This window comes from Phalacrocorax carbo, chromosome 10 (genome assembly GCF_963921805.1).
Source record: "Phalacrocorax carbo chromosome 10, bPhaCar2.1, whole genome shotgun sequence".
Taxonomy (NCBI): Eukaryota; Metazoa; Chordata; class Aves; order Suliformes; family Phalacrocoracidae; genus Phalacrocorax; species Phalacrocorax carbo.
Window position 1 is genome coordinate 16581677 of NC_087522.1, and position 27631 is coordinate 16609307.

Below are 27631 nucleotides of genomic sequence, written 5' to 3' on the forward strand. Positions count from 1 at the left end.
TTGGATAAACAGACCAGATCTTAGAACTCCATCAGTCCACCAGATCCTAAAGTCTATGAATGGTATACATACCAAAGGTATACAATTATTTTACACTGGCAATTTATATACATTTATAATCTTCTAGTTTTAGTTATAACTGTTCAACAAATGGAAAGGTGAGGAAATTAAACTTTGGAATTAGTTAGGGATCAACCAAGAAATTGTTAGGGTGTTTCAGAGACCATTCTGTGCATACAACCAGCATAAGTACTCTGATGAAAGAGTCCCATGGAATTTCATTCCACCAAGCTCAAATGCTGCTCCCTCTTTATCACAGCCTGCCCAGTAAGGTCCCTGACTGAATTACAACTCTGATGAGTAAATGTTTAGAATATTTCTAGACTGCAATCTCTGCAAAACTCTCATGTAACTCACCATTTGTCCTGGTGGTCTTTGTCTTATTTTTAAGGTAGCTATGTGAGCTGATTTTTCTGCAGTAATTTCTCAACTCTGAATTAGCTCCATTTAGGTACAGAGAAAATCCTTGTTCTAACTGCTCCAGTTTGATTTGTACAGGATCCTTTCTTTTTAAACGTCCCAGTAGCCTGAAGTAGAAAGGATAATAACTCATCCTTACACAGTGAAAATACAGATGATCAGATTAGCAATAAATACAAAAACACATGTCACAAAGCTGAAAAATATGTTCATAGTTCAAATACCAATTTCAGAATATCACTCCCAGGACCTGTTCCTGTTCTGTAATGTTTGTATCAGTACGCACATGCTGTGACACAGGATGCTTGACCAAGCCTCTCCCTTCTGAGATTTTTTCCATATTCTTTCCCATTTCACATTATTTTTTTCCATTTGGTATTTAGTACACTTGACCGTTCTTCTTGAGAACTTTTAAGAGTTTTACTTAAAATTTCAAAAAGCTTAAAAATGGTTGCGTTCTTCTCAAGGAAAAATAAAAATATTATTGGTTTGGAAATTAGAGGGGGTAAGCCCCCAGTCAATAGTGCAGTTAGAGATGCCAGAAAATTAAAGTCTGGTTAAAACAATATTAAAAAAAATGCCCTTCCCCAGGCTCAATTTCAGTGAAACACCTACCATCCCTCTTCCAAGTCTAATTTTCCCTCCTTTTGCTATGAGTTATACTCACTCCATCCTAATTCCTTCGATGCAAGCCAGGAGGTTGGAGCCATGCCCCTGCAAGGTGCTTCCTGGTTTCCCTCTGCAGGGTGGGTCAATCCACAGGCCAAAGCCCCACAGGACTGTATCTGTTCTGAGACGAGTCCCCTTCTTCCAGGAGCATGTCCCCAGCCATGGCCCCAGCACTCCTCTAGGCAGCATGCATCTGCAGAAGCACCCCATCCCCTGCAGCCACCACTCTCCTAAATCCACCCAGGCTGCTCTGACTGGCTGAGGTTTTGGTACAAGACCTGTTTCTGCTAGTTTTGGATCCTGCAGAAACCAGCTGTGACTGGCTCTGTACTCTGCAGCCCCCGCTATCCAAATCTGCCAGTTACGTCCAACACAGGAACATATCCAGGATGCCTCCTCTGAAAGGTATAGTTGCCACCTGCTTGTCATGTTGTAGCTCAGTGGCATATGTCTCCACCAAAATTCAGAATTAGAGCTGTGATAATAAGGATGCAAGTTGTTTCAATCATTAATTAGTTTGTCTTTATCCTTTTCTAAAACTGCTTTAGGAGAATATAGATGAAAGAAACTTGTGTTCACAAATATTTGTTGTTCTAACACAGCTGTGGCTTTTGTAGGTTTGGTTTTTTTTGTCTTTTCGCCAAACAGTTCTGTTCATTATAGGATTTGAGTACAAAATCTTACAGCTTGTGGTAAAGGAGGGAATCCAGCAATAAAGTTTTGCAGACCCTTCTGAATTAACCTCAGAAATTCATCTGTCTAGGGTAAAATGACAGGAAGCTTCATACAAACAAGGATTAAAAGAAATGTTTTAAACTTGTCTGAAAGATACTGAAGTTTGCAAAAGCAGGCTAGATGTCCTTATTGCCCTTAGCAGAACCTGACTTTGCACATTTAACTTTAGCAAATTTGGCTGGAATTTTCTGTATTTCTGACAATATAGAAACCTTGCCTCATAGCAACATCCTCACACAGTGTGAGCTGCCAATTACTTCTGAATCTAGAACCTCTTATTCTATTAAAAAAATCATCTTCCCTGCAAGCCATGGAAACAACAACTATTTTACTAATACATTTATCTCTATGTTAAAGTATGCTGAAAAAAATATTGTGATCTCCTCTAGAAATAAGAGCTTTGATGTACTTAGCAAACAAAGGGAAGAAAAGAGAAACACCTGAATGCTTTAAGATGCAGCAAGTCAGACTTTGCATCACAAGTTTAAAACCCAAGTTTTTAAAGTAATATTCACAACTGCTGATATTAGATACTATATTAGATAGTACACAATGGATATTACATACTCAATAGTGGTCGCAATTCTGTATCTTACCGGTTTCTCTGCTGAAGGGATATTAAGTACTCATCATGTTTTTCATCAAAGTCAGTCACCATGTCCTTAATATAAAGCTGAAATGATAATATAATTGTCACACTGAAGTATAGAAATGATTTATTATAGAGTGCTACTGGTTTTCACCCTCCATAGACAAGAATGTTATAAATTGAAAAAAGTTCCTCCTTTAACAAAGCATAAAACTGTCAATGCAACAAATAAAGTTCCTGAAGAACAGAGGAAATGTTACTTGTTCTACTTAGTTTTCAGACCTTTCACAATCTACTGAAGAGCTTAAAAATACTAAAAATAGAAGGCATATGCTATAATGATTTTATAATGCAAGAAGTGACAGGCAAGTCAATTTTGGGGCACAGGCTGAAAAGGGCTGTGCCCAAAGCCCAGCTGTAGGATGATTCTTTTGAACTGCTACTGCTCATGAGGTCAGCTAATTCTAGAACTTATTCACTGCAGAGGCTGTATACTTTAAAGTGTTTAAAGGTTTTACCTTGTTTGCCTTTCAGGAAATATGAACTTCTCCAGCAATTTCCACCAAGTATCCTAGAGTTGCTACTGCCAAGTGGTGGTAGGGTGCCCTCTCACAGACTCAGAAGTTTAAACTTGCCACTAAAACACTTAATTTAGCTCTGCACGCACAAACAAACAAACATACAAACAAAAACCAAGAAAACCCACCACGTATTTTGCCTTTTTCCAACAGCAGAATGCCTCGGCCAAAACACCGTCCCTTATCCACACCCTGGCTGCGGTACCGCGGCGCTGGGGCTCAGCTGGCGGCTCTTCCGGGGGAGAAAGAAGGGCCTCGGGCCCACCCCCGCGCTGTGCCCCTGCAGCACCGGCCGGACTCAGAGGACAGCCGAGGCCAGGGAGGAGCGGAACCCCCGCCAAGGCTCAGCGGGCACCGCGGAAAGGGGCGAGCGGCTGAGCTGGGCCGCGCTGCCAGGCCCTGTTTGTGCGTTTCCTTGGTTACCGTCGCGGCGGTGACCTCACTTCCGGCGCGCAGGCCCGCACCCGGAAGCGGCGGCGGAGCCATGGAGGCGCTGTGGGTGCTGATGGACGAGGTGGCTCTAGAGGGGTTAGACGGCATCACACCGGCCGCCCTGTGGTACCGCCTGGGTGCCCGCACGCCGCCCTTTCCGCTGCCGCTGGAGCCCGTCACGCAGCAGCTCCTCTGGGCTGCGCTCAGTGCCCAGCCCGACATCAGCTTCTACCTGCTGCCGCGGGCGCGCCCGCCGCTCCGCCTGCACGATCGGTGAGGGCGGCTCCGGCGGGACGGCCCTCCCGGCCCGGCCCCGCTCACAGCCTCCCTTGCTCCATTCCCCTTCCCCCTCCCTTCCTCTTCCCGCCGGACGCGCTCCTGCGCCCGGGAAAGCCCGGGCCCGGTTCCCCAGCCGCCCCGCTGGCTGCGCCCCCCCACCCCCGCCGCCCCTCCTCGGCAGCCGTTCGGATTTTGCTGAAGGAACGGCTGGCCGCCGGCAGACAAGGCGGAATGCGGTTTCGAGGCCCGCTCTGTAGGAGCCCTGGCTAGATTTCCATCCTCATGACTGTTTGCCACTTAGCTGCAAGCAGAACTTTTATGTCCCAGTTCATCAGGATGTATGTACCTGTTGTTTCCCTTTCTGTATATGTTTTTTTAATTCCCACCGCTTCACTATCCTTGAATTTTTGAAGATTAAATGATATATCGCCCTCCTGCCTCCTGCACTCTGCAGGCTGATAAGGCTTGGTCATACTTGAGGACCGCAACTCTGCTCTCTGTGTTTTTTCCCCTTTTGAGGTTTCAAAAGAGTTTCATTTTCCCCAAGATATTTCATGGAGGTATCAGCATTGTTTGTGACAAGCTTATATTTCAGTTACAAATTCCCCTTGGTTAAATGTTGGCTCTCTGCTTTTATTTCAGATATGAAGAAATAGATCTTGAAACAGGAATACTGGAAACCAAAAGAGATCCTGTTCCTTCAGATGATATTTATCCTGTCCACATGATTTTGGATAATAAAGATGGTATACAAGGTTCCTGCCAGTATTTTAAGGAGAGAGTAGATATCACTGATCAAATAAGGAGGAAGGATTTACAGCCTTGTTATACTTATACAGAAGCTGTTGAAAAGTGAGTGAAATCTGTATATCTGGCATTAAAGGATTTTTAACTTTTACAGTTAAAAAAGTTTTAAAGTTTAGTACGCAGTTTGTGCAGACTATATCAAGAATACTGTTTGTGGGGAAAAGTGGTTGATTTCTCTGTTTTTATGGAACTAATAATAGTTTATTACTTTCCCTTCTGTTTCTTAGATGGGGAGAGAAGCTAGTCATTGTTGCTTCCCAAGATCAGCGATACAGAGCTTTAATAGGCTGGGAGGGGGACCCTGACTTAAAACTGCCTGATTTCTCCTACTGTATATTGGAGCGTTTAGGTCGTGCTAGGTGGCAAGGAGAGCTTCAGAGAGATCTTCACAGTGGAGCTTTCAAGTAAGTTTATATCTTGCTACATGAATTAAATCAAAGCTAGTAAGTTTCCACTAGCTATTTATAATCTGTCCATTCATGAATTCCTGGGCATTGATTTAAACCCCTATCTGTATAAGTAGTATCTCATCCTTACTACCAGGAACACTTGGTTCTTGGAGCCTGTGTTGCTAGAAATCTACTGGTCTCTTCCTTGAGTTCATTATACTTCCTGATATTTTCTCGTGGAACCAGAGATTGTCTGTTGGGTAAATACACACGTTTCGAATTTGCGGAAATTCTTGCTTTCTCTAAATCACTTTTTCTTTAAATTCAGGATGGAACGACGATTTTTATTTCCTTTTCTAAACTGCTGAGTAAGCATTCTGCCCAAGTTCTGAATTGATTCTTGGATGTCCACCTTTTGTCCCCAGCATTTGCGCTGTGTGACATCTTCCTCTATATGACCTGAATGGGAGCCTGAGTTACCAGCTCCCAAACTAGACCATGTATTTTGTCGGTGGAGGAGCATTACATGGCCTCTTGGGGAACTTCTGGGTTTGTATTGCAGTGCTGGAGAATATTAGCATGCTATTATGGATTGACTGCTTTGAGGAGATTAAGCCTATGTAGCTTGCAAACCACACTGGCACTGTGTTTTGCCACTTAGGAAGCTCTTTTAGGTAACTAAGATGATGGGGTCAGAGTGGAAATCTTTTGTGGATACTTTTCTGTCAGTTCTGTGGCCTGAGGTAGCTCACCAAGGAGTGAGAGTAATACCACAGCTATTACAAGGCAGGCAGTGATTGTAGTGTAGCCAGGAGTGAGAAAGAGGCCATGGGGATACAGTGTTAGTTCAGCTGTCTGATCAAACCATGTTATGGCACTGTGGTTGTGCATAGAGACTGTAGGTTAAAATCAGAGGTATTCCTCTCTAATTGGATTAATTCTGAAATTAATTTCACAGGTTACCTTAATTTTGTCACTTCCTGATTGTGAGATTGTCACTTTGAAAATTAACAGAACATTTGTCGCTAAGACCATAGGTCATTTAGGTAAAGCGTTTTGGGATACTGGATAATTAGAATGTATTTGCGGAAGTTCCAATGTCTGTAGATATCTTGCCATCTTTTCCTTAGAGTGGATGCTGGAAAAATTCATTATCACCGAAGAGTATTGGATAGAAATGGTCTCATAACATTGCAGTCCCATGTCATAAGACTACCAAGTGGAGCACAGCAACACTCAATTCTCCTACTTCTGACACGCTTTCATGTTGATAGGTATGTGCCACTCAGATGTTTTAAAGATTTCCTGAGTAGACTGTGACCTTTTCTTATGATGAAAGATTGCTCTGTTGCCGCAGAACCATCGAAGTTTCCTGGAATTGACCCCTCTCAATTTCTTTATTAACTCCTCTTCCAGATGGTGGACAGCTAAATCTTACTTGTCTTGGAGCTGTAAACAATAGGGTATTCTAGTGCCTGTCACCTGCCTACATAAGCCTAACTCTTCTTACTGTAACACTAATCATTCTGTTAATTTTGAGTGCTCTCACTTCAAGCATGTTTCTAATAGATTTTGTTTGTTTGTTTGTTTTCCTGTCTTGATTAGAACATGTGCTTCTGTGGATTGCCAACAAAGTAACAGCCTGGGCTTAGCCACTGTTCCCTTAGTTGGGATCTCAGTGACAAATTCTCTCACATGCTATTCACGGACGGAAGAGAAAACTCCTAAAACAGTCTGAGAACACTTCAGCATACTTTCTCTAGTGACTGACATTTTGTAAAGGTAGAACTCATATTTATAAAATTATATGCATGCTTACATGTAAAATAATTTTCTTTTCTTGGTTAGGAGGAGCAAATATGATATTCTTATGGAGAAGCTCTCAAGTATGCTAAGCGCTCGTTCAAACCAGATGGAAACATTAGGAAACTTGAGGGAAGAATTGGTGAGATTCATTACTCTCTTTCAAATTCTCGCTCACATAGAATCTAGATGATCAGTATCAAAGGCAGTAATTCGTGCTGCCTGTTTTTTAAAGTTGCACAATATTTTGGGGTATCAGAAGAAGGATTTTGACCTACTAGGTCAAGTTACTGTTGCTCTTTGTGATAAGGAAGGAGTCCTATTCGATCCACAGTTTCAGAAAAGTTTTGTTAATGGATATCATAATGCAATTCTTACTTGAAGGATGCTGCTGCTGGTTGCTGCTGCTTGTGTGGATGGTAGAGTTGGAGGGATAGAACACAATCCAGAAGCATGTCATGCTCTGCCTGGTGTCTGTACTCGCAGGCTTTTAAGGTCCTTTGATATCCTACCCCAAAATACTGTGTTTTAAGAACAGGCAGTATCAATGTCTTTGATACTAATCACCCAGAGGTGAGACTTTTGGCTATAATTTGCCATTTCTCTTTGCATTAGGGTCTTTGTGAGAGAACTTTCAAACGTCTCTATCAATATATGATGAATGCTGGCCTAGCCAAAGTAATATCCATCCCATTACAAGATATACACCCCAATGGAGGACCCTACAAGACAAAGAAAGGTAACTAGAACCATATTTTTGCTTTCTTTTTATGTAATTACATTGATGCTATTCTATCTGTAAGCTTCAAACCTTAAATTAAAAGATGCATAGTGAAAATCTTGTCTATGCAGTTATGTGGAGAAATGCATTAATAAAGCTAGAACACTGCAGCCCACTTGAAGTAAGCATTTGTTCCAGGTCTTGAAGAAATGGATGCAGGCAAGTTTGTTGTATGTCAGTGTAAGCTGTTTCAGTGGGTTGTGACTACCAGTAAGACTGCTCAAGCCAATACAGAGAGTAGGGCGAAAGAGCAGTCTGCTGACCTTTCAGGTTGAAGTTGAATTACAAGTCCATAAACCTGACAAAAATATATAAAAAGTTATATAAAACAAAAAAGACCATTATGAAATAAGAAGCTAAAGAAACAGACCATCTTAGTTAAGGCTTTTGCTGAAATTGACTTTTGCTGAATGTCACCAGAATGCAAAGTTTACCTGGAAATTTTCATATCGAATTATGAAGGTAAGCTTCTACAGCACTAAATAAGCAGGATAGCCAACAACTACTGTTCAAAAAAGCCATAGTGTACTGAGGGATAGTTTCATGCATAACCACCTTTGAATTCCAAGTTAATAGGTTTGCAAGAACTGCTGGTAACTTCCAAACATGTGGTGGAAAGACAAAGAAGAGCAGAACTGCATGAAGAAAGGGAACAAAAGTAGGCAGCTGCTCTCAGAAAAAGATGCAGATAAAACTTGTGTGGGGAAGAAACTACAAGAAGTAATAATAGAAAGTACAAGGAAGGATAGTATCACCAATGGAATTAATGCAGTTGCTTAAGGAAATCTAAACCAAGTCTATAATCACAGAAAGCCCTAAGAGACAAATTTGCCAGGGTTAAGAAGAAAATATTTCTAAAGATGAGCAGTGTGTTTTTCAGAGATATAGTGAACTGGTTGTGGGGGAAAAAAATCTGATATGAACTAAACATTGCAAATTATGTAGTCTTTGTGAATAGGAGTGATCATAAAGGAGGAAGTGAAAGAGCCAGTAAAAACATGAGAACTTCAAGAAGACAAAAGTGAACGCCAGTTATGTGAAGCTGGATTAAGACTTTTGATAAGACAAAAAATTCCTTCAAATCTTTTAAGCATGGGGAAAGTAAATCTCTCTGTAGGGAAACCGTGTTATGAACAAAGAGAAGCAGTGGCTGAAAGCAGGTGCAGCATGTAGCATGGTTCAGAGAGAAAGCTCCCATATTGCACTGACTAAATAAGGCAGTGATTAAGGAAGTTCATTTGTCATGAAGTATACAGGTCCACCTCCTTACCATAAGAATATCAGAGGGAGTTTTACACAGGAGAATTCAATTAAGGTCAGAGTTTCAAGAAGACAGTGGAGATCCTCAAAAATATTCTAGAATGGATCAGGATACAAAAAAATATATGGGAAAAATTATCAAACTCTTACAAAACACATATTGTACATAGTCAATGTATTTCTGGGTTGAGCAAGTGTCTCAACACAGTGGCTGGTATGACAGCAATACCTTTAGTCACAACGTTTAGCATTGTCATTGGCAAACACCTAGATTCTCTCTTACACTGCCTTTGAGTAGTATTGTACCAGCTTATATTTTTTTAATAATTCCTCATACTGAATTAAGTTTTAGAGCTGTTCCAATGAGCTGAACACATTTGCAAATAAAACCCAAAAGACTAGATAATGTTCCTAAAAGGTAGAGCTTATAATCAGCAATAAAAACATCTAACTTCCAATTAATGTATTTACTTAGAAGACAAGGAAATACCAGTCCATTTATAAACTTGGTGGCAATGCACGAGGCAGTGGATGTTTCATGCTTTGTCGCAGATAGGCACAATGGCAGCTGCATTTACTACTTAAGTTTGCCATGAAAAATGCCACCTTACGAATCTCTCACTTGAATGATAATTCTATTTTACCAGATGTAAAAGCTGAAAATCCACATAAATGCCTTCAAAAACACTAGGCATTGAACTAGGATGAATTAATAATAGCTGATTTTCATTACAGATCAAGATAGTTTAATCTCTGATGTTATACAGGAAAGCAGATAGAAATATGTGGGACACGCTAAGGATGAAGCCAGAGCATCTGCTATGGGAAGCACATTATTGGGCAGCAGGAGCTAAAGTAAAAGTAACTGGTTGGGGTTTTTTTCCCTCCAAATACTGTTTCAAGTGAAAATTAAAGGGCTGTAGAAATACAGAGGATAACTGCCTGCAGCCCTACCAAATGTCAGCACTTAATTACTATTCTAAGCAGTATCTTAGGCTACTGGCAGGGAAAGGATTCAGATTGAGGAAAAATAATGGAATCATCTGGTCTGGAGCTCAGTCACATGATTAAGTTACTGTGGATTAACTTCATGTCAGCTAGGCTTCAGTAACTGATTGTATATATACATACAATAACATTTATTAACTGAAACCTTAGTTACTTCAACTAAAGCTTTCACCTGGCATTTTTCACAGCAGGGATGTACCAGAGAAGTACAGATGGCTGTAGATGTTCTCACCCACTGCTGCAGGACAAATTGGCTACTTCTGCAGCAGTGCTGAATCACTGTAACTTTATAAGCTGGCAGTGTACAGTAACCTAGTTCTAGCTTACCACTGGTCTCTTAAATTGTTCAGCAGGAGCTGAATGACACTGATGATAGTGGGTCATCCTTATATCAGGGAGCAGGATCGCTACAGCTCTCCTGAAGTCATCTTTCCCAAATATTCTGTGAGATCCCATAAGAGTAAAGAAGGTGGAGAGTTACTACAGCACAGCCAGTGCACAGTAGCATGTTAAGATGTGGAATTGAATAATGTATGGGATTCCTGTGGCTGGTGGGCAACAGTGTGTTCTATCCTTGTACCCAACAATCTTAGATTTTGTGTCTCCGTTTTCCTTGCATATAATTATGGTACACCATACATGTTAAAAAACCGAGCCCTTCCCTCAGTGCAGAGAGTAGGTTAGGACTTTGGACAAGAAATCTAGAAGCTTAGCTGCTCATACGTGGTTGCACACAGAGCTTCCATAATATAACTGATAGCATGTGTTGTGGAATTGGCAGACAAAGGCTGTGAACAACCACTTCTCATAGCGATGTTAAAACTGTGCAACCTAACTGTACATTTTAGTTATGCCGTAAGAGCTTACTGGATAGGTAGGACTCTTCTATTTGATCCTTTTCTTCAGGATGCTCGCTGCTTGGTGTATGCTTCCTCCAACATGTGTGCATACAAATACAGAAGATGATGCTAGGTCATGTGATAAATTGGAAGTTCTTTTAGGCCCTGGGATTTTTTCTGATACTGGGAACTGTCAGCAGCACCTGATAGGGCCTACAAACTGGTGTCCACTTTGATCACTTGCTAAGGCAATCCTGTGTTAACAAACGGTTTTGTGACCAGGTAGCTTATTGTATCTTCAAATGAGTGGTTCTCTTTCATTACGTGACTTACATTTATACAAAGTAAAAAATGCTTTGAGTCTATAGAAAAATAGGAGGGGTTTTATACCCAGTGAGAGATCTCACAGTCGGATATGTGTTCTGAAGATGTCATACTGAGGATCAGCACTTACTCCTTTAATTGATTTATTTGTGCTATTGAAATTTCTCCTGTTACTGCAGTGTTTTCCACTCCACTCATAAATCACTGTATTGGGCAGTCCTAACGTTGCCACAGACGTGAAGGTTGGGAGCACCTCAAAAATTCACCTAGTCAGTATTTTCACGGACTCATATATAGGGAAAATCTGTTGCAAACCTTTCCTAGAAATAAGCAGTTGGCTTTGATATTTTTTTTTTGGTGTTCCCTATTGCACTACTACTTCTTTGTGCTGCTGAAAGAAATAAAATGGTTTAAACATGCACCCATGCCCTGCATTTTGTCAGGAGTCATTACTAACATTCATGTTCACAGGGACTGATGTCATGGTCCGTTGCCTTAAATTACTAAAGGAATTCCGGAAGAAAATGGAAGATTATCATGATGATGATGAAGAAGAGATCATCACAAAAGCTGTTCAGCCTGTGGATATTGTTTGTGAAAGGGATATGCTCACCCAGGCTTATGAGCTAAGTAGGTGATGTAGTAAGACATGTAAAAGATTTTTCCCATTGCCTTCTTACTCCTTATATGTATAAAAGAGAGGTATATATTGTGGTGGGATTTTTTAAGTTCTGGTTGCTTTTTATGTATCAGAAAGTGTCAATTTTTCATGGAAAAGGTGAGCTTTATGTTCAGATTAGGCTGGAGATATATATACACACACAAGTATATGGTGGTGCTGCCACCTGTTACACTGTCCATGGAAGTTTATCAGCTATTCACTGCCACCAAAATAAGATAGGATGGTAGAAACAGGACATTGTGGTGGGAGGAGAAAAGTTGATGAAGAAGAGTGTTGCTTCTTCTACCACTTTTCCTTTCATAATGGAGAAATTAATATCTGACTGCAGAAAGCTGTCGGGGAAAATTCACTGCTGCTCTTAATCTGAAGCTATCACCTTCAAACCTCATCTGCTGGGGCACTGCTTCCCATAAAATTATGGTTTATGACAGGATTTGGCTGTATATTGTATATGCCTGAGGAAATGTCTTTAGGGGTTGAATGTTAAACTTTTTATTCTGGCATATACAGTTGTTCAGAGCAAATATGAATGTATGTCCAAATGTGCATATATATAATTCAGTCAGATTATTTCCCTGAGCTATTTTCTAGTTTCTCTTTCTGAAACAGTTGAAAGTAGGGGAACCAAAGGTATTTCTCAGGCAGAAATTCGCTTGGCTATGAATGTGGGGAAGCTAGAAGCAAGGATGCTCTGTCGTCTTCTGGAGAGGTACAAAGTTGTCAAGGTAAGGTTAAAATAAAATAATTCAGATGCTTATTCAAACTGGAGATACACTTGTGCTTACCATGGTAATATGTTATAACATTGTTAACCTCAGACAATAGAAATGGCAGGGATTTGAGAATTGACAGTGAAAGAGTCTTGGTAAGACTGAAAACAGTATGACTTCAGCTGAGGAAGAAGTATATAAGAGAAGTGTTCAAAAAGTATTAAAATTTTGACCTACTGTAATCTGAGGACTAGGCCTAGTTGTTGGAATGTAACATATCTGCTCTTCTATTATATCTTTATTGTTTCCTGGTTAGATGCCTTGATACTTAATAGTTTGCTGGACCAGATGTACAAGTATTTTACATCGGTTCATGATTGGGTGCTTCAGTAATAAAGATCATGGGGAAAAATACACGTGACCCCGTATTTCCTGTCTGCATCAAGTGCATGTTCTGGTGATCCACACCAGTGGGTGGGATTCTGCCGGACACCGCTTCACAGCATTCTGGAGAAATACTGTTCCCTGCACCGTGAAGCAGGTCTGCCCTCCAAAAAGAGACAGTGCAGAGAAATGAACCTCAACCCTGCTTCGCCTGGCCTTAACCACTTACCTAAGTCATTCACTGTAATCAGTGGTAACCCCAGTGATGGGGGCTGGTACTTTATGAAGATGAGAATAAATGTCTCTCAACTCAAAATAATCGCTTTGCTTAATTTTTTACTGTAAGACAACTTCTCTTTTGCAAGATCCTCTACTGAAGGATCTTGTAAGAGCCCCTCCATATGTTTAAAATCATCAATCTACTTTTGAAAATACCAGTAAATTCTGGGGAAAACGTTACTTTTGTAGTGGTTGTGGTGATTGAGCTCCTTATTTCCAGCTATTTCAATATTTTTTTTTTCATTGCAACAAGCCAAGCAAATTCAACTGTCATTTCTCGCATGCACCCACCCACCCCTTTCCACAAAGGCAGGATAATTGCCATCTTCCCTCAACAGAGAATTTTTTTTTTACTAAGATCTTGTAATTTGGTAAAAAGTTCTGTAGAATTAAAACCAAACTATATAAACCATTGGAATATCTAAACCTACTTTTTCCTAAGTCAATTGTGAAATGAAATCTTCCCTTATTGATAGGCTAAGTATTTGAGTCTCTAGATACTTGAAAGCACCTCTTGCAGTAGACAGGACATCAGCAGTTCCACTTAAGGCTGATTCACTCTGGTTATTTCTATGTTGCAGTTATTTTTCTGGAAAAAAAAAATTATTTCCAGTCTGAATACGTATAGTTAGTTCTTCCTTAGCCTTTTCTACATCCCACATACTGTAGGCATTTCATTCTGGTATGCAGGTAATTTGTTTCTTTTTCAAGCATGGATTTCTTTTGATTTCTGTATGTCAAGATTAGTCAACATTTTCGTTATTTAGAATAAAGAATAACATGATATCTCTTGATGTGAAGGGAGGACAGTTGGAAAATACCCCCACTGTTGATGCTGGCTGCAAGAATGGAGAATTAAGGTGGTAAAATAACGTTCCAATTGTTTCCTTAGGGTTTTATGGAGGATGAAGGTCGGCAAAGGACAACAAAGTATATTTCATACATTTTTGCAGAGGAGAGTGATTTAAACCGTCAGTTTGAGAGAGAGAAGGCTAGGAGTGAGCAGTTAGCTACAGTTACTTTGGCTCTAGTGCCAGAAGATTCCCCACCTGTGGAAGATGCGTCTCCTGGAGAAGATGATACTTTGGTCTCAGAGTCTGACAATGAAGAGGAAGGGAAAGATGGCAAGAAGAGGGGAAAAGGTCAAAAGGTCAACTCTGGTTCTCTGTTGAAATTAAGTTTCCAAGATGATACCCCTCAGTCAACACCAGCTAAAGGTAGGTCATGATACTGAAATTTGGAAAAAATCTTGCGTTTTTCTTATGATTCCTTTTAGTAAAGAAAAAAATCCTGTGCTATTAGCTTCCATTAAAGTTTTTGATAAGATCTTTATTTTTACCCTTAGTTGATTACTTCTATGCTTTTTTGACGTTCTTTTTCCACCTAAAGTGTATTGTTTCATAATATTGTAGGTCGTGGTAATCTCTGGAGATTCTTAGGGCTGAAGTGTGCTCTCGTGGTAGTGTGCACCAAATAAAGTTTCTGACTGTCACTGGTCACTGGGAGAATCTGCTTCTCCTTACCCCTGTGTCATTTATCCCCTTTTCCCCAAGCAAATGAAATGGGCTTGCACACCTTGCTCCTTGGATAGTCAGTTATATTTCTGGTGGCTTGAAAAGCTGGAATGATGCTGCAGAGGTTCAGACAAATTCCCAAACTGTTGAAAGGAGTAGGCAGGACTGTGTGGCTAAAAATAAGCATAGTGGGGAGACTGTGGTAACTAGAAGTCAGATTGGCTTAAACTGCTGAGAAAAACAGCATCCTTGGCTGAACTTTGTATCTTTCTTTGATGTTCTGACTCTGTTTTTCAAAATATCATACAGCTCAGGCTGTGCCCATCAGAGAGCATCACCTTGGTAGAGCTTTAGCTTTTAAAGTCTCTGAAGACTTCAGAGGGATTTGAACACACTTTGTATTTCTTGAAATATTTTATTTCTTCCTCACAAAGGAAAAAGGCAAGCTGTGCCTCTTACTAAAATGCACCATTTTGTTCCATTGGATATGCAAATGTCACCTTAGGTGCGGGAAATAGCACAGGAGCTGACAGACCAGCCAGTTAACTTTTTTCTTTTTAATTGTAACATACAAAAATTCTTCCCTTTTAGCAGTGGTTGTTTTCAGTTGGAAATGCCTGGTATTGAGCCTTAGAGCCTGTGCAAAATGTATCTGTTTGTGTACTGATGCAAGCCTTCAAGTGGGATGATTTTAAATAGGGTAATACTGACTTCTCATATGATACCAGATGAGATGGTAACTAACTATTTTCAAGCAGCAATAGGCTTGGGATGACTTGACCCACAGCCTTAGTCACCGAAGCGTATTGTAACAAAAATGTCTTGTCTTCTGAAGCTAATTACTTCATCTTTTTCTTAGTTATTTGGGACATCATAATGTGAAAGCTACCAGCCTCTGGGGGACATATTTTAAAGATAATATGGTGGTTTATTTTTTTTATTTTATTTATTTTAATTATTTGAATGTTCCTACAACTTCTCTGATAAGCTTGAAGGGAAGAGAGAGAGGAGAACAGATATCCTTTTCTTATGTAGACTGTCTTTGGAGTACTACTAAATCCTTGTTCTTATTCTGCTTTGAGTCAGAAAAGTCAGGTTTCTGGCAAAACCTGATATTCTTTGCAACAGAAACTCTCCTTTCTTCAGTCAGTGGTTTCTAGATAAGCTAATCTGGCCCTTCATGGTCTGCCTATGAAATGGTCTGCCTATGAAATGAATTCTGCATGGAGAGAATTATTTGATGACAGGGAGTTCACCTTTTTAAACTTTACTTTTGGAGGCTGAATGCAGTCATTGGTGATCAAACCACTGCTTCCAGCAGGATAGAAGAATATGTGAAAAAATGTAGCAGAATGCTTTTAAGTATAGTTACCTGGGTGGATGGGGGAAGGCCTTACATGGACAGAGAAACTGAACATTTACAGGAGGCTGTGAGAGCAGAACAATTACAAGGCTGTTTTCTCTTAAACCAGGCTCAAAGCCAACAGCTGTGAAGTCTCAGGGGAAGAAGCTGCCTTCCCCTCAAATTATTGAGGAGCCCGAAGAGCTCCCAGAAAACATTGTGAGGGAGAGTTCTACTTTGGAAACTCTAAAGCAGGAGTCCAATCTTTCCACCTGTGCTCATTCTGCTGATGAAGATGGGGATGTGGCTGTGGTTGAGGAAGTCAGACTTGAAGACCCTAAGGTAAGATCACATGTCTTAATTTTTTCTTGTTGGTACAGCTGTCTGAGCTAAGTTTTGTACTTTTACAGCAAGACTTCAAGCTATAGTTCTTTTATTCTTTTATAGGATTGTTTTGGTTGGTTTCTTTAAATTTAATTTTAAAGTATATTCATATTTTGGCTGTTATATAGTTATAAGTGAAAATTATTCCAAGAGATAGGGAAGGTAGGTGTTCAAAACACAGTTCTGGATTAGTTCCCTGGTGCTCTCCAAATTCCCTGTGTTGACTTAATGCATGTCATCACTTAATGTCTGTCTGCGCACACAAGTGCTGTATGTCATCTGGTTTGTCTACTCTAAACCAGGAGGAACAAATGGGCTTTGACATGAAAGTTGCGTAACCTCACTGCTGCAGGACTGAGCCTGGGGCAAGAAGCCTTTCTGAGAGACATTATACGTTGGCTTGGACCCAGCACGATGTTAAGGCAGTTACCAGCTTTCTAGGCCAAAACTCTCAAGTCCAAGTGGCTCAGAATATGGGATGGGCAGAGAAAGTGCATAAATCTCTGCATCTAACTGGATGGAAATCTTAGTTTCTGCCTTGGTTCCCTGCCTGTGAAGAGGATATAAAAGATAATTCCTATCTGACTAGTTTGTTGCAAATAAATACATCAAAACTCTGAATTCCTCAGCTGCTACTGTGTGAGGGCCCAGAGTTAGGCTGAAGACGTTGAATAGTTTGTGTAAATTTTTTATTTTGTCCATCCTGTGCACTAGAAGACTTGCGGCCAGAAGAAGGAAAAGCGTTCCAAAGCTACAGCAGTAGAGAGATCTCATGAAACGTACAGGCTGCTGAAGCGCCGAAATCTCATTGTGGAAGCTGTTCGAAACCTCCGGCTAATAGAAAGCTTGTTCACGTGAGTCTGTCTGAAAACAGCGTACTGGGGGCCTGATGCATTTTGGGTATAATGCTGTGTGCTTATTCCATGGGTGGCTTTTCTTGTCCCTGATGGCACTATATGCTATGATGTTGGCACATGGACAGGGGAGGAGCTAGAAGCAGGGAAATATCCATTCACTCCATATCCTCTAATGAACTGCTTAGGCAGTTTGGAGCATCACTGGACTTAAAATGCAAGGTATTTTTTGCATCTTTTAGGCTTCAGAAAATGGTCATGGATCAAGAGAAGCAAGAAGGTGTCTCCACTAAGTGCTGCAAAAAGTCTATCATACGACTGGTACAGAAGCTTGCGCAAGAAGGGCTCCTTAGACTCTATCGTACTACAGTCATTCAAGATGGCGTTAGTAAAAAGGTGACTGCACAAACCCTGGCAGCAGAAACAGCTTTTCTCCCAACCTCCTGATTTTTCAAAATGTTGTGGGCCTTTTTACTGAAATATATGGATGACTTTATTTTTTGTAGCAGAACCCGCAGTAAGGCTGCCCAGAAGCTACATGTCCCAAACTAAACTACTGTGAACACCAGATTAGTGCTTTCAGTTATTGTATGCAGATAATTGTGAGACTAAGGAGTAGTCTGGAGATCAAAGTCTCCCAATCTGCCTTCTGAGAGGTTCTGCTCCTTATCAGTTATGCAATTCATGGTTCTCTCCCTGCACTGTCACGCTGCAACACTATTCTATTTAATCGCCATTTGAAAGTCAAGAGTATTTGAGAAATCCTAAGTTAGCTTCTGGGTTGGAATTTATAGAATGTGATCTTTTTGTTTTTTAAACAAAAATCCACTGTTATTGAGGTTTATGGAAGTAAAATGTCTGTAATGGTAAAACTGAGACTTGTCACTGTAACTCTAGTGTGAAATCTTCATGAGCACGGAGAGAATCTGTTGAAAATTATCTGCTTCATGCTTTCTGTAGAGCACATGTGAAATCCTACTAATCTGAATTGTGCATGTACTTGCAGCAAAAATATGTATTAGTTTGGTCTTATGAGGTATGGCTTTTAAATTATCACTTTCAGCCTAATATTTGCAAGTTGAAGTGTCAGTTCCCCAAATATTTCAGATTTTAAAAAGCAAAAAAACGGAGGTTTGTAGAAATGGCATTAACTGTTTATCGGTACAGAGACCACATGGTCTGGCCTCTTGCTTAATACAAACTAGCAATGGGAGTTCTGATCCAAAAGTGTTCACACTCTTGTGAATTATTAAACCTTCATAGGATTCATCCATTGTGGCTACTGTTAATTCACTGTGTTAATCTCTGATAATTTATGCAGCTGATTGATTAAGAGCCAATATCTCCACAAATGACTGTTGTTTGTTTTCTGTTGCTCTGAACAGGTAGAGTTTGTTGTGCACCCTTCAGTGAGTCCTAATGATCCCCTTGTAAAAAGTGCCATTGAGCAGGTGCGTTTCCGAATCTCCAATTCAAGCACAGCAAACAGGCAAGTTGCAATGATGGTTTTAGTGGCTTGTGGGTGGCTTTTGCACTTTACTGAGTGCAAAAATGTGCAGAGGAAATAAACACAAAGTAAGCAAAAGCAAAGAAAAATCTCTTCTTTAGCAATAGAGAAGTAGAAGCACAAAGATGAAGCAAGGTGCTGATTGACTCCTGAAGTCAGGAAAGAAGAGGAATTGAACTCTGCTTAATTTTTACCTAAGTGCAGTGTGGTTTTAATACAGGATTAAAGTTCCCCAGACACCAACATCCCAGGACCATGCTGAGGAAGAAAACTTGGGGCAAGAGGCAGCTCCTGATTCAGGAGAAATGCAAGAAGGTTCATGTAAAGCTGATAATAATAGTCGGGCGAGAAAAACTGATGAAAAAATGGGCATAACACAGCTAAAAAACTATCACCCTATTACAGGTACAGCTAACTGTTCTTTCTGTCATCTTTCACTTTCCCATTTATTATTAATAGTAACTTTCAGATGTTGGGCTCTCCTAAGATACAAGTGGGGTTTTTTTCTTCTTTTATAGAAGAAAACTTGCTTTTGCTTTAAAGCAATCTCACTATCCAATGTCTTCTTAGCTGCTATTTTTTTTATACAATTGTGAACTATTTATATTCGCTACTACTTTACTGAATATTTGTAACATATTTACTTTCAACTGTCCATCTTTCCTTCCAGTTTTCTTCACATCAGTTTTGCAGAGGTAGCTGTTTCTCCTTTTCTAATCCTCTTTTTATTTCTGTTTGTTACTTAATCTTCCCTCCCAGTTCCAGGACTTGGGCGTTCTCTTGGCTTTCTTCCCAAAATGCCCCGTTTAAGAATGGTCCACATGTTCCTCTGGTACTTAATTTACGGACACCCTTTAAATGGAACACAGCAAAAAGGAGGTAGTGATGGTGAGAAAAAAGGCAGCAAACAAGGGCTGGATGTGAATGCAGCTGTACTTGAAGCACAACCAGACGGGACCTTAGAAATTGTGACAACTGCGGTGAATCCTGAAGTCTCTGCACAGGAGACTGAAGTAGAGTTGTCTAATCAAACAGGTAAGAAGCGGCACATCCTGGCTTTACTACAGGCTTTGCCATGGTTCAACACTGAAAAAAGGTAAAAGTCTACTTCAGAAAAGATTGAAAATCAATGGTTTAGATAATTTTCAGGTCATCTTAGATTTTCATATTTCTAGACTATGAACTGCCAAATGTGTTCTGCTTGAACATTCACAGTAAAATTACGTTAGTATAACTATTAGGTTTGTCCTATCTGAATCTAAGCTAGTCTTCTTATTCCTAGTGTATGTGGATGATACGTCGTGGATGCGCTATGTCCCTCCTCTCCCAGTTCACAGAGAGTTTGGATTTGGATGGGCTCTTGTTAGTGACATTCTTCTCTGCTTGCCTCTCTCGCTCTTTGTTCAGATAGTACAGGTCAGCTACAAGGTATGGTGCGCTTTTGTTTCACATTTGTTTTAAAGTCTGGTGATATCAACTGTACCTATAAGCAGTAACAAATATCCTCTTAGTCTGTTTTAACAAAACTAGCCATCAGAGGGTAGACACTTTAGTTCTTGATAGTCTTTCATAGAAAAGTGAGTTGCTTTTACAACTACGCGGAAAAAAATGTATAGCCCTGTAATACTGCAAATTCTTAAGCTAATATTTTGCAAAGAGCTTTTTCTAATCTTACTGAATCTTCTGCCTCATTGATTAACAAGAATAATGTTTAAGCATTTTGACAAAAGCAGTAACATTTGCTTAGAAAATATTTCAGTGGACAGTTCTGGTGGCAAAGGTTGATACTTAGTTATATTTTTGCATTTTGATTAACTTCTACAATGTTTCTAGGTGGATGGTCTGGAAGATTTTTTAAATGATCCACTAAAAAAGCACACTCTGATCAGATTTCTTCCAAGGTCAGTCCGACAGCAGCTTCTCTACAAAAGGTAAGCAGATAAGTAAAAGTAAATGGCTCTAGGGAGGAAACAACAGTAGTTGACTGTTCTGCAGTTATTTCCTGTTTGCATCAAAGAGAACTTTGTTATCCACGACAAGGATCATCAATCTTCTAAGGATAGTGTGCCAAATTGTATTTTTCTCTCCCAAATAGAAAGTAATAAGAAACTAACAAACAGTATTCATGCATGCTGTCAGGCAGTGTTTGAGAGCTGGGAGGTTCTGTCCTTCATAACTCATCAGCAGGATGTTATTCTGTATAAAACACGCTCCTGACTGCTGCTAAATTCAGAATTTGATAGAGTAAATGTTGTTGTCCTTCATAAATCTTTCAGAAGATGCCACGTTTTCCAGTTCCTGCCTCTTATACATACCATTCAATTTCTACTCCTGCTCCCAGTGGCATGTCTGCCATTGTTTGCCATTCCTCATCTAGGAGATCTAAAAATTAAGATTGGACTGAAGGTGGGAAGGGAAAGCAACATTAAGGGAAAGTGGTTTGAATATGCAGTATCAATGGCACCATGTTAGTTTCCCCAGAAAGTCATGGCTGATGGCATGGATTTGGATGGTTGGAGGTTTATATGACACTTTGCAAACCTGTATGCATACCATTGGTGAGGGCATAGTGCTAGGCAGCAGCAGCTGTCAAGACTCATGGTCAGCTCGTTTTTGCAATTCCTAACCTATTACTTGTGAAGTCTTAGTAACAAGGAAACTGGATTTATGGTGTTTTCTGAAATCTGCAGGCTCCATCTGATAGTTTTATTCAAAAAAGTATGACATATAACCATGTTGTCTCTTTGCCCCCCATTCACTAAAACTTAAAACTCAGCCAAATTTGCTTCAATATTTCTGGGCTTTTCAAATGATCTTTCAGAGCCCTAGAGAAAACTCCTGCCAAAATACAATTCCCATTTAACTGCACAGAAAAACTTAGATCCTAGTGAAGTTAAATGTAGGCAAAGCTCTCTCTCAGAAACTAGGTATTGCAGAAGTTTCCTGCTACTTCCAGAATTTTGCCATATAAGTAAATATACAGCATGGGAAATATTGCGCTTTTTGCTCTTCCAAAGCCATAAACAACTGAAAGCGGTTTCTTGGAGCAGTGATTCTAAACAACCTTAACTACAACCATCTTTGCCCAGTTCTTTATATGTACACATGTGAAGGCTTACCAGCCCATATTTAGCAGTCATGTTTTCTTACTTGCATCTTCTTTTAATAACAGAATATTGTCTGCAGATCTGCTGGTGTTCTGACCTTGTTTCATTCATTTTTACCTATAGTATTTCTGGCTATTTTTATTTTTTGCTAGCAAAATATCAATTACTATTTGGCTAAAATATTCTGATTATGATTTGAGGAAAGGAAATTTGGAGCTTTGGGTATTACATGTTTTCCATAGGCTGACAATTCAATCACAAATAGCACTACAGAAATTCTAAAACTCAGTATTTCAAAAAAGCAGTGGCTTCTTGAAACTTCTGGTTGCTTCATGAAAATGGCATGTTTTCTGGTATCATTTTTACTGTTTCCATGAGTGCTAACTGTAATACTCCTAATACTGCAGGAGATACATCTTTTCAGTGGTAGAAAACCTTCAAAGATTATGTTATATGGGACTGATACAGTTTGGCCCAACAGAGAAGTTTCAAGACAAAGACCAGGTAATATTTTTTTTTAATAACTTAGCCATTCTTTTTCATATTTTTTGTCCAGTGAAATAAATGCAAGTTTGGGGGTTGGTAATTACCTTAAATAGTTAAGTAAAATACTGATGTTTCAGATGTATATGCAAACCTTCAGATCCAAGTGACATACTACAAGTTGAGCAGGTAATTTTTACCTCTTTCTCTGGGAAGACGCTCCTCAAATGTAAAATGCTGAATGGTGCATGCCATAATGATCTGGGATATTCCAGACTGGCAGCACTTTATGAAAAATGAGCATGCCACATTCTTTTCCATCAAGGTGTTAGGCATTGGATGTCTGACACAGAATAAAGCCACTGATCAGAATAAAATAATGACATTCGTACCCATATTTTTATAAATAAAGAGCAAATGCAAAGGAGAAAGCAGTCCCAACATATACTTTATGAGGATAAGAAAGATAACTAGGCCCCAGAACACATCTATTCAAATCCCAAATGGGAGCTTGTGGGAAATAGTCATTCTCTGTGGAAACTTGGAATATCTTGGGCACAAGGGGGAAAAGAAACTGTTCTAAATCTAGAAACGAAATTTCTGGATCACTGGCAAGGGAGGTTTGGGAATGCAATGCAATAGGGTGGGGATGGGTGTGTCTTCTATCATAGTACTGGCTCCAAACAGCAAAGACTTAGAAAATGCTAAGCAGTCGTAAACTACATTAAATTGTGTCTTGTAAATTAGGAAATTTCAATTATTTTTACCTACCAGCCTGAAATATACTGTATTTGACAGGTCTTTGTGTATATGAAGAGAAATGCTGTGATTGTTGATACCACTATCTGTGACCCCCACTACAACCTGGCTCAAAGTAGCCGCCCATTTGAGAGACGCCTGTATGTTCTGAATACCATGCAGGATGTGGAGAACTTCTGGTTTGATTTGCAGTGCGTCTGTCTTAACACACCATTGGGTACGTTCTTACACCGCAGTTCTTCCTCCTTCCCTAAAACTTGAGGTAGACCCTGTTTTGTCACTTCCAATGTTTTGTTCTCTTGTCTGGTTGCTTTATGCATCAAAATGCTAGAATTTCTGTCCGTATAATTCTATGAAGTTGAGACATTTGACGCCTGACATTTTCAGAGCCATGTTAAAGGAAGAACGTGGCTGTCCTGTTAGAAGTATCGAATCTGATAATAGCCCTGTAAGATTTTAATCCAGCTATGAAAAAGCCTTTTTGAAAACAGTTACTAGAATATTTTTGCCATAGCTCTCTACCAGTTTAAACGGAGATCCCTTTTCGTTAGCAAAACGGTTTCTAAATTTTCTGATAGATGAGAAGTGGAAGTTAAGGGAGTTTATTCACACCAGTTTTTTTGCATTTATTTTTGTGTTTGGTCCTTTTACATTTTTACACAGGATATACAGCTACAACAAGTATATATTATCAAAAAAAAAAAAAAAAAAAAGAAAGGAATTGGAGGTAAGAGATTTCTCCTGGGACCTTAGACAACACTATTCTGTTTTTCTGTAATTTAGTCAGCCAGGTAAAAGGATCTATTAGTAATTTTGTCTTACTTTTGCATTGAAGCAGTTATGTGCAAAAGGCTCCTTACACATATGTCAAATGGTAGCGAGTGTGTGATTGTTGCAGCTTTTGCAGGCTAGTCAGACCAAGGTTACTCTTAGCCCCCAAAATACGGGAGTGATATTGTTTCACCAGTTTGTGTATTTATGGAAGCTTTATAGTATTCCAATTAAATATTTTCCATGTTGAGCCTTGAGAGGAAAATTGTTCTGTGCTGGATTTAAATTTATTTTGAGCCTCTAGATGAGATATCTGCCTGAGATCTAGTCCTGCTCTATTGTCTTTGTCTAGATTATCAGTGAACTGCTGAAGTTTTTCCCTGTAAAAGGTACCAGCCTCCCATTATGTCTGCCCTGAATACAATCGTGGACAAGTTAGTGCTTCCTACTGGAAGTTAACTAGAACACCATTAGCCCCTGTAAGAGGTAACATGGTAGCATGTTTTATCAAGAAGTGGTAGAAATGTTGTTACTGTTTGGGAGCAGTGGTTTGCCTTAGCAGGGTGGATTGAAAATGGGTTGAAGTCTTACTTCTCATGCTGATAGTCAAAAATATTTGTATGTCTAGGAGTTGTCCGCTGTCCTCGTTCAAAGAGAAGTAATCTTCAAGGAGAGGAGGCTGCAGTAGATGTAGAAATGGAACAAGAGTCAGCAGTGGATAAACACAATCTGGAACGAAAGTGTGCAATGTTGGAATATACCACGTATGTCACCATCCTTGCTTTGTTGCTTGAGTAGAGGAAGCAAAAAGAACTGTTCTGGTTTTCAGGGTGTTGCTCAGTGGCAAAAGCAGTTAAGACTCTGGCATTTCAGTTGGGTGTTGTGGGGTTTTTCTTTGTAGTTCAGAGATATCTGATTAAAAAGAGGTGTAGTTGTGTATCGTGTTTACAAGTAACTTGTCTACCAAGCAGGTTTTTATGCTAGAGGAATGGGGAAAACCAGCTTTGGATTTCCTCCCAAAGTAGTACAGATGTGTGTTGCAAGAGTCTTGGGGAAGGCAAAGCCGAGAGGGAAGGAGCACTTCCTAAGTACAGTTAATGCAAGGGAAAACTTTAAAGATTCTCTTCTCCTGTGCCTTATATCATGGTATCTTGAGTACCCTGTAGCTTCAGTAGCTCCCCAGTATCATGTTCTGAATTCTGTCTGTGTTGCTGTTTGCTGCACATTGTTTACAGATTAATTTCTAACATGGTATTGGTGTACACCAGTGAAATCTGGAAGTGATCTCTGGAGCACTTCATCTTCTGCCTAATCGCAGACAGAATACTTGAGAGGTCTGTAGGCTTACAACCGGAGACAGCCGTGCAGAATGCCAGTTATACTTTTTATATTGTGTTGTGCGCTGTGGTTTACTTTTGTCAATATTCTATTAGATTTTAATAAACAATCTGTTTAAAAGTATTTTCAGTTAGTTCAGTGTTACAGGTAGATATATCAAGTTATTTTTAAAAAAATTCACAGGGTTGAGGGAACTTAATTCCACTGATCCTTGCTGACAGAAAAAATTCTGTTCAGTCTACTTGTCAGCTTTCGCATGTGGTCTCCATTGTATGGTAAGAAATCTTTTAGAACTGGATATCTGATGTTTACTTGCAGTTAGGCTGGCGATGGCTACAACATCTTTAAGGTCAAGAAACAGTTTTTGGATTTAATTGATGGTGTAATCTTATAATGAAAGAGTTGTCTATTAAAAGCTTGACTGAAATAATTTTTTCATGATAGCTCTCAAGAAATCTTTGATAACGTGAAATAGGATTTCAAAAATACTCTTTGGTGTTATTACTGCATTGTCAGAGCTGTCCTATCTACCGCATATGCAAAACTCATTTATAGTTTGATTTTTTTTTTTTGAGGAAGTAAGTTTGTCTCCATGATTTCTTGCAATGTGGTGTATTTATAAAAAAAAAATGAAAAAAATTTTTTTTCATTCTGCACCGTAACACCACACTAATAGTTAAATAGCTCGTTCATGAAGGGTACCAGTTCATCCATTACATGCTATTCATTGTTTGTTTCATCCTCCTTCCAGGGAGAGAATTGCAGTGCATTGATTTTCTGGCTTGTATGTGTATTTAAACACGCTTTAATGTATTTGTTAGAAAACTGGAGAGACCAGTGCTTGATGGTCAGTGTGAAAAAGAGATACAATTGCCTTTAGTTCCTGTGGAAGATTTGCCCCACACTTGTCCTGAAAAAGTTTTTCACCTAAGCAGGTATTTTCTGTAGTTTTGTGGCAGGAATAGTGCTGAGAAGAGAGTTTAATGTGGCCATTGGAACTCAGTTAACAATAATGAAGCTGCTCTGGGTGTAATCTTTAAACTGAAAGCTCAGTCATTAAATATCAGGGATTAAAACTTAATGTAAAAGCGTTGTCATGCTACTTCCGGAACAGGGTTAAAGGAGAGAGCATCTCTCTTTCTCCTCTTCTTTCCCAGCCCTAACTAAACTGGGTGGGCAAGAGGAGAGTTCTGCACATTGCACACACATCACTTAAGAGCAGCTGAGAAGGCACTCCCTACAAAATAATTACTGTATATTTTGTTATTCTTTCTCTTAGAGGCAGCCGAGAGGTGGTTGATGATGGAACTATCCCCGGAGATGGGTTAGGAGCTGCAGGTCTAGATTCCAGCTTTTATGGGCACCTAAAACGCAATTGGATCTGGACAAGCTACATCATCAATAAGACTAGAAAGGTGGATATTTTAAAATTTATATACTGTAATGACTTATTCAAATTTTAATATTCTTAAGGTTGAGTTACTGATAGCAAAATCTTACTGCTTACATACTTGCTCAGTCGTGTCTCAGTAAGGCTTTGCATCACTGGAAGGAAATGAATGCCAAATGTGGTAAATCTTGGTGCTGAAGTGAAGTAAAAAATTGGACGTAAATTTTATCTGAACTTAATTTGATAGTACATGTAACCAAAAGAAAAATACTTTATTAAGCAAGCAATTTAGATTACTTAATGGTGCCTCTTGCCTTTCTGAAATGTAGAAGTTGTCAGATGAAAACTGAAACAAAAAGGAAATATACACAGCAGAAGAAAAAAAATTACTAGGAAGCCCAACATAGGCAAATAAGAATAATAGCCATCCCAGTTCTGCTTAATGTCCTGTCTCTGGTTGCCAATAAAAGGTTTGTAGGGATGGTTGTAACGAGCAAGGTAGATGTATAGTGATATTTCCTCAGCATATTCTCCCAGCTGTGCAAGTTTGGCTCAAGGCCATTCTAAACCTGGGGGTGATGTTTCAAAGCTGTTAATAGCTTTTTCTTTTAGCATTAATTTGTGTAATTATTTTTTGGACACACGTAAATCCTTTATTATCCACAACTTCATGTAGCGAAGTGTTTCAAAGCCCTATTATGTGTCACTGCTTCCATTTGACAGTCTAAGCTCCCTAATAATAGTAGTGCTAAGGGAAGCTGTGAAAAGTATCGTTCTCCATTACCCTTTCTGTTTCACTTGATTTTGTAAACATCTCTCATGTTTCCCGTTATCATCTCTTTTTAAAGACTGGTATCTACTAGATTACTTACCTGTTACCAGCATGGAACCTGTTCTGCCTCTAATCATTCTTGTTGCTGGTCTTTTAACCTGTTCTAGTTCCAATCTATCCTTTTTAAGGTTAAAAAGAACCACATAGTGCGTTCAAGCTGTGGCCAGCAGAGCTGCCCAGTGTTGCTTTCTTTTTCTAAGAATTCCTTATATTTGCTTTGCTTTTTAACCATTGCCAAGCATCGAAGAGGTACTTTCACAGACCTGAAAATGACCCTACCCTAAGCAGTGGCCAAATTAGAGCATATCGGTGTATATGTAAA

General features: G+C 39.5%; 2 protein-coding genes across 7 annotated transcripts in view; one reads left to right on the forward strand and one right to left on the reverse strand.

The window, feature by feature from the left end:
• Window positions 1–3480, reverse strand: part of KATNIP (katanin interacting protein) — a 69373-nt gene extending 65893 nt beyond the window's left edge. For 3 of the 5 annotated variants that reach the window (XM_064461989.1, XM_064461990.1, XM_064461988.1), the window contains exons 1-3: window positions 3180–3479; window positions 2481–2557; window positions 418–587 (exon numbers count right to left, since the gene is read on the reverse strand). In XM_064461989.1, the coding sequence (XP_064318059.1) occupies window positions 418–587; window positions 2481–2542 (232 nt within the window). In that variant the 5' untranslated portion in view covers window positions 2543–2557; window positions 3180–3479. Of the gene's footprint in view, window positions 1–417; window positions 588–2480; window positions 2558–3179 lie in introns of all 5 variants that reach the window. The other 2 variants (XM_064461991.1, XM_064461993.1) reach the window with 1 other exon arrangement.
• A 32-nt stretch (window positions 3481–3512) lies between these two features.
• GTF3C1 (general transcription factor IIIC subunit 1) overlaps window positions 3513–27631 on the forward strand; it is a 41550-nt gene continuing 17431 nt past the window's right edge. Inside the window, exons 1-21 of one of the 2 annotated variants that reach the window (XM_064461986.1) lie at window positions 3513–3756; window positions 4405–4614; window positions 4797–4973; window positions 6089–6232; window positions 6807–6903; window positions 7377–7500; window positions 11445–11603; window positions 12265–12380; window positions 13921–14245; window positions 16015–16226; window positions 16983–17122; window positions 17365–17518; window positions 18508–18611; window positions 18850–19034; window positions 19389–19664; window positions 19912–20057; window positions 20463–20560; window positions 22144–22240; window positions 23018–23195; window positions 24378–24513; window positions 26367–26502. In XM_064461986.1, the coding sequence (XP_064318056.1) occupies window positions 3536–3756; window positions 4405–4614; window positions 4797–4973; window positions 6089–6232; window positions 6807–6903; window positions 7377–7500; window positions 11445–11603; window positions 12265–12380; window positions 13921–14245; window positions 16015–16226; window positions 16983–17122; window positions 17365–17518; window positions 18508–18611; window positions 18850–19034; window positions 19389–19664; window positions 19912–20057; window positions 20463–20560; window positions 22144–22240; window positions 23018–23195; window positions 24378–24513; window positions 26367–26502 (3435 nt within the window). In that variant the 5' untranslated portion in view covers window positions 3513–3535. The remainder of the gene's footprint in view (window positions 3757–4404; window positions 4615–4796; window positions 4974–6088; window positions 6233–6806; window positions 6904–7376; window positions 7501–11444; window positions 11604–12264; window positions 12381–13920; window positions 14246–16014; window positions 16227–16982; window positions 17123–17364; window positions 17519–18507; window positions 18612–18849; window positions 19035–19388; window positions 19665–19911; window positions 20058–20462; window positions 20561–22143; window positions 22241–23017; window positions 23196–24377; window positions 24514–26366; window positions 26503–27631) is intronic. The other variant, XM_064461987.1, reaches the window with a different exon arrangement.